Source organism: Rhinatrema bivittatum, chromosome 2, assembly GCF_901001135.1.
Source record: "Rhinatrema bivittatum chromosome 2, aRhiBiv1.1, whole genome shotgun sequence".
NCBI classification, from domain to species: domain Eukaryota; kingdom Metazoa; phylum Chordata; class Amphibia; order Gymnophiona; family Rhinatrematidae; genus Rhinatrema; species Rhinatrema bivittatum.
In genome coordinates this window covers 153035176-153048870 of record NC_042616.1, presented here as the reverse complement: position 1 = coordinate 153048870, position 13695 = coordinate 153035176, and the positions used below count along the sequence as shown (strand labels likewise).

Sequence of the window (13695 nt, the reverse complement as noted above, 5' to 3'; positions counted from 1 at the left end):
CTTCCTCCTAAGGTATACCAGATGATTAGATGACCTGCTATTAAGTTCACTTAGAGAATAGCCACTGCCATTAGCAATGGTAACATGGAATAGACTTAGCTTTTGGGTACTTGCCAGGTTCTTATGGCCTGGATTGACCACTGTTGGAAACAGGATGCTGGGCTTGATGGACCCTTGGTCTGACCCAGTATGGCATTTTCTTATGTTCTGTTCTTGCTGACAAGATTTGGACATGTGAAGGCTGCCATGGTTTTACTTACTATTGATATTAGCGTGGATGGGGGAAAGGGGGGGGGGGGGGTGACCCGGGGTGGGGGATGGTTGGCAGAGAACAATAAAAAAGATTTGTAACAATAAAACAACAAATAGGGAAACACATAGCTAAAAATGCACATAAAACTCATAAAGGCATCAAACACATAAGATAAAAATGACAGAAATAAATATAAATACAATACAAAGCAGCATAAAAAAGGCATTGCCAAAAAAATAATATCACATAGTCAAATAACCAACCCAGGGGAGGTGAAAGAAGCTATTTTAGCCAAAAGATCTTCATTCAAAAATTGGAAGAAGGATCCAACAGAAGAAAATAGGATAATGCATAAACGTTGGCAAGTTAAATGTAAGACATTGATAAGACAGGCTAAGAGAGAATTTGAAAAGAAGTTGGCCGTAGAGGCAAAAACTCACAGTAAAAACATTTTTAAATATATCCGAAGCAGAAAGCCTGTGAGGGAGTCAGTTGGACCATTAGATGATTGAGGGGTTAAAGGGGCACAGAGAAGATAAGGCTATCGCGGAAAGATTAAATGATTTCTTTGCTTCGGTGTTTACTGAAGAGGATGTTGGGGAGGTACCCGTACTGGAGAAGGTTTTCATGGGTAATGATTCAGATGGACTGAACCAAATCACGGTGAACCTAGAAGATGTGGTAGGCCTGATTGACAAACTTAAGAGTAGTAAATCACCTGGACCAGATGGTATACACCCCAGAGTTCTGAAGGAACTAAAAAATGAAATTTCAGACCTATTTGTAAAAATTTGTAACCTATCATTAAAATCACCCATTGTACCTGAAGACTGGAGGGTGACCAAGGTAACCCCAATATTTAAAAAGGGCTCCAGGGGCGATCTGGGAAACTACAGACCAGTTAGCCTGGTTTCAGTGCCAGGAAAAATAGTGGAAAGTGTTCTAAACATCAAAATCACAGAACATATAGAAAGACATGGTTTAATAGAACAAAGTTAACATGGCTTTACCCAAGGCAAGTCTTGCCTCACAAATCTGCTTCACTTTTTTGAAGGAGTTAATAAACATGTGGATAAAGGTGAACCTGTAGATGTAGTGTATTTGGATTTTCAGAAGTTGCTTGACAAAGTTCCTCATGAGAGGCTTCTAGGAAAAGTAAAGTCATGGGATCGGTGGTGATGTCCTTTTGTGGATTACAAACTGGCTAAAAGACAGGAAACAGAGAGTAGGATTAAATGGACAATTTTCTCAGTGGAAGGGAGTGGGCAGTGGAGTGCCTCAGGGATTTGTATTGGGACCCTTACTTTTCAATATATTTATAAATGATCTGGAAAGAAATACGACAAGTGAGATAATCAAATTTGCAGATGATACAAAATAGTTCAGAGTAGTTAAAGCACAAGCAGATTGTGATAAATTGCAGGAAGACCTTGTGAGACTGGAAAATTAGGCATCAAAATGGCAGATGAAATTTTATGTGGATAAGTGCAAGGTGATGCATATAGGGAAAAATAACCCATGCTATAGTTACACAATGTTAGGTTCCATATTAGGTGCTACAACCCAAGAAAGGCCTCATAGTGGATAACACATTGAAATCGTCGGTTCAATGTGCTGCGGCAGTCAAAAAAGCAAACAGAATGTTGGGAATTATTAGAAAGGGAATGGTGAATAAAACGGAAAAATGTCATAATGCCTCTGTATCGCTCCATGGTGAGACCGTACCTTGAATACTGTGTACAATTCTGGTCACCGCATCTCAAAAAAGATATAATTGCGATGGAGAAGGTACAGAGAAGGGCTACCAAAATGATAAGGGGAATGGGACAGCTCCCCTATGAGGAAAGACTAAAGAGGTTAGGACTTTTCAGCTTGGAGAAGAGACGGCTGAGGGGGGATATGATAGAGGTGTTTAAAATTATGAGAGGTCTAGAATGGGTAGATGTGAGTCGGTTATTTACTCTTTCGGATAATAGAAAGACAAGGGGGCACTCCATGAAGTTAGCATGTGGCACATTTAAAACTAATCGGAGAAAGTTCTTTTTTACTCAACGCACAATTAAACTCTGGAATTTGCCAGAGGATGTGGTTAGTGCAGTTAGTATAGCTGTGTTTAAAAAAGGATTGGATAAGTTCTTGGAGGAGAAGTCCATTACCTGCTATTAAGTTCACTTAGAGAATAGCCACTGCCATTAGCAATGGTAACATGGAATAGACTTAGTTTTTGGGTACTTGCCAGGTTCTTATGGCCTGGATTGGCCACTGTTGGAAACAGGATGCTGGGCTTGATGGACCCTTGGTCTGACCCAGTATGGCATGTTCTTATATTCTTATGTTCTTATGTTCAAAAATTACAATCAATAAAGATAAAATCATTATCCAAGTGGTCTCTATTAAGAATCCGTACCTTACTGTCCCAAAACTGCAATAGTAGCACAGTCCTAAAGCATGTTCAAAATGGACAATTTAGTGAAACATCTCTGAAATTTCTATTTTGAATGCATTCTTATTAGTATTGCAGCTAAATCCTGAACATTATTTTGAAAGTAGCTTTAATGTTCTTCATAAAAACTTCAGTGTATTTTTTGACACAGCAAAATATTGTGCATAATTAAACAAATATTAAATCAAGAATACATTTAGTGGAAGAGAAAACACTGTCTATAGATTGTGTGACTGTACAATTTATGCATACATCACATATACAGATCACACATGGCAGGCGAGGGAAGGGACATGTAGAAATCATTTTAACAACATACTTTGTATAGCAGGGATGGCCAACTCCAGTCCTTAAGAGCTAGAAACAGGCCAGGTTTTCAGGATATCACAATGAATATGCATGAGATATATTTGCATACAATGGTGGCAGTGCATGCAAATCTATCTCATACATATTCATTGTGGATATCCTGAAAACCAGAGGCCTGATTATGGCTCTTGAGGACTGGAGTTGGCCACCCTGTTGTATAGCAATGATTAACCATAGCCTCTACTTTGAAAACTTCTGAGGGTATGAAAAATTATTTCTGTGGAACAGAGCTACTTAAATACTTCTCATGCAGGCTGAAATAATTCTTATACACCATGTTAAAAAAAAAAAGAATAAATGCAGGGTAAATATGTCCAGGTATTTGACTATTTGCAAGGTTCCAGAATTTTGCAGAGTGGAGTACAATGTGTGTAATAGAAAGATGGACTAGTTGCTTTTATTTCACTTGTCTTTCTCCTGACCTTGCCAGCTATTTCAACCTCTTCCTTTTGGGTGAAACTGCTGGTTGCTGCCACTATTGTAGTAACTTCTGCTGCCAAGTTCTCTTGGAAACATTTAATCAAAACTGTGCACTTGGCAACTTTCGCTTAGAAAGAACTCGACATGTAATTTGATAGCTTCAGTCTCCAGAGACAAAATATCTGTCAGAAACAGAAGAAGAAAGAAAATAAAATAAAAGAGTCTCATCTTACAGACATGATATGGAGTAGAATATGTAGTTCTGAGATATTCTTCCCTTTTCCCTTTGTGTAATCTATGAGCACGCTTCATCTGTTGTTGCTGGCATTGAGTTTTGTGATAAAAAATTCTTGTTCTGGTAAAATATCTGTGTCTTGCTTTATCATTCTTTACTAAGGGGAATGGTTATGGCTAGACAAATCTGTGGTGGATTTTGTCAACTGGAATGATGGTGAGCCTTCAGATCAAAGCAATAAAAACTGTGTGGAAATGCATGCAGTGACTGGGACTTGGAAGGGTGTGTTCTGCTCCACATACAGAAGAGGATATATCTGTAAAAAAATAAAAAGTAGGTAATATACTATATCTCTTCTAATTTTAAGTTTGTGTGTTCCTCCCCATCTATAGCGTTAATACTGTGCAGTATATGAAGAGGTAATGATGAAATAAACAGCCAATGCTTACAATGGCTTTTCCTAGCATGACACACAAAGCCCCCTGCTGCAGTAATACCCCCTTGAAAGTAATACCACAGCTAGCTGACAGAGATGGGTACAGGATGGAGCCCTTTGGTGGATTTAATTTTAGCTCTTTCCCTGATAACCAAAATAACACAGGTGTGCTGTGTTAACATTCAAGTTGATGCGTGCAAACAAACATTATTATTAAACAACTGAAAACAACTCATAGAAGTATAAAGAGACCTTTTAATCAGGGATAAGTCCACAATACATTCCTTGAAAGACAATGTTCCAGAGGAGTTAACACGTGTGTTATTTTGATTGTTCCCATTGGTGTGACTTCTGTGCGTTGGTCCACTTTATTTTTGTGGTAGTTACCTTTCCCTGATTATGACAACTAGCCCAGTTTCCTCATAATATCACTGTTATACTAAACATTATTGTTGCTCTCTGGGACTTTCCTCACTGTCATTTATGTCTTATCACTGGATTTCCGGATATTTTCTCTAGCTGCTACCAATGTAGTCCCCATCCAGGTCAGCTCTTGGGCACAGAGATTCATGGGGATGGGCATGGACAGCGCAAAGCCCATGGCCTCCCGGGGTTCCTGCACATGGGGGAAAGTTTACTCTTTTCCAGACCCTTCAGACTTTGCTCTCACAGGGGCTTTTGCTACTCACCAGTCAAGCACTTCAAAAAAGATAACGTCCACAGACTCCACACCAGCTCTGTTGTACAAAATAAAAATCTTTACTGACTCATGACAGGGAAATCCAAAAGTACAAAAAGTACACTTAGGGCAAAGAACCACAGGGTAAATCAATCAGCAAAAAAAATCACAAAAATAAACCCAGTCTCTCTTCATCTCTTCACACTTCATCCCCAAAACAGATCAGCTCTTTGGGATGGGTACCCCTTCTACCCTGGGCCCTCCCAGGTAGATGTAATCTTTTCTCAATCTTTCTCTCTCTCTCTCTCTTTCTTTGGAGTCTCAGGCTGATTGTAGCTGAACCAAGTTTTAGATGCTGATTAACTTTCCCATGCCAGCTGCCCCTTCCTCTGGCACCTCACAATACATTCCATCAGCTCTCCAGGGAAACTGTCTTCTCTGTACAGTTCTCAATGTCCCTTCAGTAGACTTTCCCAGGCAGGCTGTCCTTCCTCTGACACCACCTGGTATACTCATCTCCAGCTTTCAGGACCCTCCTTTGGCCTCTCTTCTAGAATCCGCTTCCCTACAGTTCTCCGGATGCTCTCTGGAGAGACAGACCCTAGGGGCCATTCTGTGAAGATCTAAACACCAGCAGGACTCCAGATCTTAGAATCCTCTCCTTTCTGCCGCCTGCTTAACAAGGGAGCAGGGGTTTTATACTCTCACAACACCCCTCCCAAGTGGGAGTGATGTTTCTCTTTAGGACACTGACACTACATTGATATCACAGGCATGCAAGACCTCTGTCATATTGAGGGCACTCTGACCAGTTGAAGCCACATCCTGCATGTTTTTAAGGGGCAGGGACATTTTTCTAGGGATAGAAAATAGATAGACACTAGGGATGTGCAGAGGGATGTCATACATTGCATTTGGGATTCGGATTCGTCGGGGGATGGATACGTTGCATTTGGCCGTATAGTGCCCCGATTCATTAATACGTCGATTTCAATTCGTTTCCCCGCTAAAATTAAATTAACTACAACCCCCCACCCTCCTGACCCCCCCAAGACTTACCAAAACTCATGGTCCAGCAGGGGGTCTGGGAGCCATCCCCTGCACTCACACCCTCGGCTGCTGGTTTCAAAATGACGCCGATAGCCTTTGACCTACTATGTCACAGGGGCTATTGGTGCCATTGGTCAGCCCCTGTCACATGGCCATCGGCGCCATCTTGTGGTCCTACCATGTGACAGGGACTGACCAATGGCACCGGTAGCCCCTGTGACATAGTGTGGGCAAAGGCTATCGGCGCCATTTTGAATAATGGCAGGCGATGTCCTGAGTGCAGGAGATCGCTCCCGGACCCCCGCTGGACCGCCAGGAAGTTTTGGTAAGTCTTGGGGGGGGGTCAGGAGGGTGGGGGGGTTGTTTAAATTGGCTTCTTTAGGTGGCCGAATAATTCAGCGAAGATTCGTGTATTCGTGGGGAATCGCGATACGTTTCGCTTCCCCACGAATACAACGAATATGGCCACATCCATTGTGGATTGCCAATTCGTAGGGACCGAATGCACACCCCTAACAGACATCCCCTTACATCCTCCCCAGAGAAAGCAAAGCATATGTGTATACCCCCATATGGTCAAATGCTTTCAAAATACAGAATGAAAAATACATGTTAGACATCCTCAACATTTAACACTAAAGAGCAAATCTCATTATTATATTATATGCTTCTCCAAGTGTAGACATGGACAGTGATCTGCTATAAACCTTCCCTCAGCCCCCAAGGCTCTTCTTTGCTTCACCTGCAAAATGATCTCACAGTTTAATCATCTTAACCTTGGCAATGGGCTCAATTCATGTACCCATAACCTTTAAACCAAATCACTACAATACTGTGGACAAGATCAGGGTGGGCATCTTTTCTCTTGGGTCGATTAGCCAGGGGACAAATCTTCCTTTCTCCTTCTCTCCAATAACTCTCCTTTTGGATACTTTCTTCCATGGATACTCTGTGCTAGAGATCCAGGCACTTGAAAAAGAGAATAACACACACACACGTCCTCCAATCTGTCTTCTTGAGACTGCATATCAAGTTCTGTAAAACAAAACCAGGCGACATTTCTGTTCACATTAATAGCAACCCAACCTGTAACATAAAATTCATATTAAGCAGACATAAGCAGTAATATTGCAAATTAAAGCAAAATTTGAATGAATAACCAATTTTTGTGAATTTTTTTAGATTTGTATAGCTCTCTTTTATGGATTTTTTTTTCCAGCATTTTCCATGGTTTCACAATATTTTTTCAAGACTTCAATTTTTTTTTTCTCAAAACCAAACTCAAAGGTCCCTTACACCTCAGTGTAAATGAATGGCAGGGGGCATTCATACTTGTAAGCTCTGCTGTACCCTCAGCACTATCCACCTGAGGAGGTCATGGGACTCTCCAGAGGTCAATCAGGTAAAACCACTCTGGGCTAGAATCAAGCACCTCAGTACATCACTTCTGTCAAGTGCAAGAACTGAGTTCTCTCTCCAACTCTGAATCTGTGGGGAGAATGCTAAAATGAGCCCAGCTGTGGCAGTTCAGGTTCCAGAAGGCACTCCCCTATGTCAGCAGTAGAAATCTCCTGCTCACAAACAAGAATCCAGCAGACAGCAGATAAAGTAAATGCCTCTCATTCCCTGTCCAGGCTAGGTGGGCTTCAGCACATAGCCCCATCTCTAGTCTGCAGGAAGGTTTGAACTGCAGCTTGTGATTTTGTTAAGAGTAGATTGTAGCACATCCAAGTCAGCTCAGGATCTCTTCCTGGCCCTGGCCTCTTCCTCTGTGATGACATAATTTCCTCCTCCGGCGAGTAGCATGAGGCTTTTTCACCATGTTCCCTCCCCTTCAGGCAAGAATAGTGGCCATCTTTAATCCATTATACACTAGGGGAGAAAGTCTCCAAAATCTTCAGGATGCCTTCCCTAGGTTGGAAACTTGTCTTCCAGCACACCAAGTCCCAACCCTTGTGCTGGGTGCCAATTTTGTGTAGCCCCCATCCCAGTCAGCTCTTGGGCACAGGGGCTCACACAAGGCCCCATGACATTGTTCCTGCAGTGGGGGAGGAGTTCACTCTTTTCACGGAATTTAGGGTTTTGCTGTCACAGAGGCTCTTCTGGCTCACTAGTCAAGCACTCCAAGAAAGACCATGTCCACACCAGCTCTGTTGTTCAAAATAAAAGTTTTACTAAGGGCAGGGAAATCAAAAAGTCCAAAAAGTACACTTCAAGCAGTGAACTTCAACAATAAGTCAACAGAGGAAAAAATTCACTAAAATAAACAGTCTCTCTTCATCTCATCACACTTCATCCCCAGGTCAGTTCTTTGGGATGAATTGAGTGCCCCTTCCTTGCATTTCATTTCATTTTATTAAAATTTATTAATCCCGTAAGACATATTTGGTCTAAGTGATTTACAAAAATAACATTCACAATATAAAATCAAAAATACAATTAAAACAAACAGACCAGACTCTTAAATGATAGACCACAATTACAATGAGGAAGTCAAAAATCGCAGACATTGGTTGTATTAAAGAAGTTTATATAAATCAAGGGAAGGCTTGTTCTAACTGGAAGTTTTTTAGGCAAGTTCTAAATTTTTTCAAGGAGTATTCTAACCGGAGTTCAGTTGGTAAAGTATTCCAGAGTATTGGTGCGGCAACGGAAAAGGCAGACTCGTGTGTTGCAGCCAAACGGGCATACCGAGGGGAAGGGACATCCAAGAAACCTCAGTGAGAGGATCTCAACTCTGAATGGTTTGTAGATTTTTAAAAGAGCATTGGACCAAGAACAAGAGTGTGAAGATAGCAGTTTAAATGTTGTCATAAGAATTTTGTAATGAATTCTTTGGCCAATTGGAAGCCAGTTCAGCTTTTTGAGAACATATATGTTCCACCCTGGGCCCTCCCAGTACCTGGTTGGTAGATGCAATCTTTTCTCAAGAATTAATTTTCTTTCTTTCACTCTCCTCTCTCTCTCTTTGGAGTCTCAGGCTAATTGTAGATGAATCAATTTTAGACTCTGGTGAATTATCCCAGGCACTCTGCCCTTCCTCTGACCCATCCCAGTACACCGGTCCACTAGTTTTGCAGGGACAACCTCTTCTCAGTATGGCTCCCAACCTCACTGGTAGTTTTTCCCTGGCAGGCTGTCCTTCCTCTGACATCTCCTAGTACACGTGTCCCCAGCTTTCAGGATCCTCATCTTCAAATCCCAGCCTTCTAGGAACCTCTCTCCTAGAATCCTTTCCCTCTGACTTGTCTGGAACCTATTTGTGGAGAGATAGGCTGTGAAGATGACCGAGCAATATCTTGTAATCTGGGGTAGTAACCATGCTGACTCCAGCCTTTTCTAATGCAATCTCAACTTTTATTAACATAAACAGAAAATCACACTAAATAACTGCCTACCTTTGCAGTATACATCCAGCACAACTTCAGAGAGGGTCAGTAGCTCCTTGCTCCTGGAGATGCAGGGGCCTCCTGATCCCATCTGGGCTCTTCTTCTCAATGTCCCAGCAGGGTCCCATCCTCAGAGCTCTCTCCCTTTATGAGATTTAAGGTGGCCCATGCATCTAGCCTGGACATGCCCAAGTTAAATAGGGGAAATAAAGTCACACCCTCATACAGGCCCTTTGGTGCCACTCGGTGAAGAGATGGTTTTAAACACCAGCAGGACTCCAGATCCTTTCTGCCTCCTGCTTCATGTGGCAGCAGGGGTTTTTATACCCTCACATTACCCTTCCCAATGGGGAGTGATGCTCCACCTTAGTGTACTACACTGCACTACACTGACATCACAGGCACGCAAGGTGCAGTGATACTTCTGTCATACTAAGGGCATTCAGAGCAGTTGAGGCCACATACAGCATGCTTGTTAGAGACAGGGACATTTTCCTAGGGGCAGAAAATGGGCACCCGCATACATACAGTATATCCAAAAAAACGACCTGCCACCTCTTCTGTTAATCTGTAGCCTTCTACATCTGAAGGAGTAGAAAGCAAGAGCAAAGGAGAACAGAGCGAACAAAGGGGGAAGGAACAAAGGTGCAGTGAGGGGAGACAGAGGAAGCAAAAAAGGAAAAGGGCCAAGGAAAGGAGGTTGAAAAGAATCAATGCAGGAAAACAATTCGGGTCAAAGTCTTTTGCCACTGGTGGAAGGGAAAACCCAGGTATTGTGGAGAGGAGGGGGGAAGGATAAAAGGAAAAGTGAGGAGGAGAAGGGAGGAAGCAAGGGGGGAGACAGGAGAGAGTTGAGAGAGGGGAGGGTAAATCTAGAAGAGGAAGTGGGATGTTAGGGTACACGTGATAGGATAATGCTTGGTTCAACCCTTCCTAAGGAGCTGACCACAATCTAATAACAGCACGCCAGATGAAAATGTGCTTGAGCCTGAGGCTAAATCCTCATAATTTGTTTACCACCAGGTGGGTCACCCTTTCTATATATGTGAACAGGGCCAGAACAAGGAGTTTTACCACTCTAAACATCTTCAAAAGGAGGTGGCCCTCCCTGGTCCTCCAGTGCCACACATGTGCATGCCTCATCTTGATCCCTCCAAGCAATGGTCACTGCCCTGTAGCCTATGTTTTTTGTTGGGTTTTTTTTTTTTTTTTTTAAATCTTCTTTAAAACTGAAAGAGTTATGAAACTGATATTCCAAATAAGCCAAGCACTTACATTTAGGTACTTACAGTAACTTAGAATCTTAAATTAGGTTTCTAATTTCAGTTGAACTTAAGATGCCAAAGTTCACTGAACAAAATCCTTAACTGTACAGTGTAGAGCTCTACAACAGACGTCCCTAAATTTAAGCTTCCCCTAACTTTCTGTGCCTAAGGAAGGCGCCTAGTGCTGAAAATCAATGCTGAACTCCTAACTCTGTTTTCCCAGCCTGGCCCATCTCATAGCCCTGCCCATTTATTAGGGGGGATCTACATTTAGGCATCAGTTAGAGAGATTTGTCTTTCTTTTCCAGATTTAAGCACCTAACTCCTTAAGTGCCTGTATGTTTTGAATACCGACCTGTCTGTAATCAAGTTGCTTTGCACTGTGCTCAGCTTTAAGAAACAGAATTCTCATGTAAACAGCAGCTGTTACATAGCTTCCTGGGCCAATAAAATAAAATACTCTACTAGAAGTGTACTTTGTTTTATGAAATGTTTGTAAGAAGATGGTATTATTTTGTGTTCCCAGATATTATACAAAGTGAAATGCAGAATTGTCTCTAGAATTCTTTTTCTTTTTAACAGCAATTGAACCAACTCAGAAAACTCCAGAAAAGAAACGTAAGTCAGTTGTTTCATAAAGAAATTATAAGAATGGTCCATTTGTGGTTTTAGAATGTTCTCCATGTGCTCTGTCATCTCACGATGCATTCTAGATTAATGTTTTAACGCTCATGGGAATATTTTCAATAAGGCATTTAACTGCAAAAATATGCATGCATTTTTAAGCCCACACAAAAAACAAGCTGGTTTTCAAACACAGGGCACCAGTGTTCAATGTGTTTGAATATTGAGTTGCTATGTGGCATAACTTCATAGATCCTGGAGGGAGGGAGTCATGGCCATCACTTAAGGGTGACACCTAGAAGCTGAATTCAGGGGCCCATGGTTGCTGGGCTCCACAAGGAGCCCTGGTGCAAGGGCCCTGGTCAATAGATTGTAACCTCATTGACCAAATGAGCTACGGGTAATTTCAAATGAAGGCTCATGGTCCCAGTATCTCAGCCCTGGTCCCAACTGAATTGGTGGCCCAAAGGAGCAGAAGAAAAACCACCAGGTCAAAGACATTTAAAAAATGGGATGTGGTAAGTTAGGTGTATTAGTGGCAGGCTTGCAATATACATACTTTTCCAAAAAATGTAACTATGTTTACAAAACAAGCCCCAGAACCAGTAGTGTAAACTTCACTCAAGCATGGGGGGGTCCCAAAGAGCACATGGGCCCATTTAGAGCCTCTCCCAGATCTTTCTACTTGGATCCCCCACTCTGGGGGCTCTTTCCAAAATTGTTGCTTAAGGACCTTTAATTTGAATTTATGCCACGGCCCAGAACACCCCTTTTTAAAATAATTATTATTAATTCTCAAATAAGAAATGTACCCAAGGCGGTGAATAAAGAATAGATGTTGTGGCATAACAGAGGTCTACTATCTGGAATGGTATAAGTGGGGATCATGTCTGCTCCTAAGAGCCTTTGGGCATCACTGGATGAAGTTGGAAAAGGTGGTGGGACCTGGGGGAATGCTCGGGAGACTTGTTGAAGGAGGAAACTTTGGGACTTTGAGCCGTTTGTCAGATCTCAGAGGAGTGCCACCTTTGGAGGTGCAGTTAACATTTTGCATTAGCCAGTGGGTGAATGCAAAAATCGCTGGCTTAATATGATTTGCATTAATCATTTGAATATTAATGAGCCACTATGAATACATTTGCATGGATTGTAGCTCATTTAAATAATATCTGCATTGGGGCTTTTTTTTTGTTTGCATTACCAGTAATGTGGATTAATACTATTTTAAGTGCATTAGACACCGATGCTGAGATGTGATATGCATTAACTTGTTTGTGTAATTCAGAAAATTCCATTCCCTATGGTACAGGTAGCCTTCTGAACTACACTTTCTATGCTTTTCAGCAAACACATGCCTTGCGTATGCTCTGTAATGTGTTTTTAATTGCTGTCCAGCTACATAGATTACAAAAAAAGTATTTCATTTACAGTAAGAACTTTTATTTGTACATAATGGTAATCATTTGTTTTTCAGCAACAAAAGGTGATAAAGAAACTGCAACTTCTCACAGCACAACTGGAGCGGTTATTGTAGCGGTCATTCTTGTTATGGCAGGCGCTGGAGTAGCATTTTATTTCTTTAACAAACAAAGACGTTGCCAGCTCCGAGCAGAAAGTAGCTTTGACAATACGTTGTATTTTAACGGCAGCCATGCACCTGGAATTGGCGATACAAAGAATCTTGTGGCTAACATTGAGCAGAATGAGCATATACAGCCTTAGTACAACGAATGCAAAGAGGTACCAGCCTGTGATAAAATTACAAACCAGAAACACAGAGGGTCGTAAGCCACAGCCCTTTTCTCCAGTCCAAATATTATTCTGTTTTGCACGTTATTAAGCATCTTTTTGCATGCTAGCAAACAGATCACAAGTGCTTCTTTTTCAGTTGTGCCACATTATAATACAACAGGCTTATTGTTTACACCTATTTAAAACAGGTCACATAAGCTCTGGGGGAAAGGGGGGCTTATATAAATACAGTATAGGCAGAAAGGTAAAATATGTAAATTGATAACAGAATTATCTGAAAGATCTTAGATCACATTAATTATATTTTATTGTCTGCCTGGGGCCTGAGTCCTATTAAATGATACTATATCATAGCAGCCTTGTCATGAAATAAGTTAGTGGCAAACCTGCCACAATGTGTTGCTATTGTATTTTGTTCTTTTACCGATCATACTTTATACTGTCAGAGTTCAAGAACTATGCTATATGTGAATTCCTCTTTTACAAAGTGTAAAATCATAATCAGATCCCTGTAAATCTTGTAAAATTGAAATAATTTGTCAAATAAAAAATGTGTTGTGTCACCTCTTCAGAGTCCACAGTGTGTGAAAATGTTTTCCTTCATTCATTTATTCTACAGCTTTCCATAGTCACACAACTATGTACATGGGCACAGGGTGACTTTTAAAGTTGGTGGTACACAGGCGGGATGGTGGAAAAAGGCAATGTGACAACTCCGGATGACAAGGTTGACATGCAGGTCTCTTTGGCAACCCCCTCACCCCTGCCAAAACAAGCCCG

At 41.5% G+C, this 13695-nt stretch overlaps 1 protein-coding gene across 1 annotated transcript in view; it reads left to right on the top strand.

Moving 5' to 3' along the window:
* Positions 1-13491, top strand: part of MRC1 (mannose receptor C-type 1) — a 349243-nt gene extending 335752 nt beyond the window's left edge. Inside the window, 3 exon segments of the mRNA XM_029588750.1 lie at positions 3883-4053; positions 11122-11157; positions 12638-13491. Of these exon segments, the coding sequence (XP_029444610.1) occupies positions 3883-4053; positions 11122-11157; positions 12638-12885 (455 nt within the window). The 3' untranslated portion in view covers positions 12886-13491.
* The last annotated feature ends 204 nt before the right edge of the window (positions 13492-13695 follow it).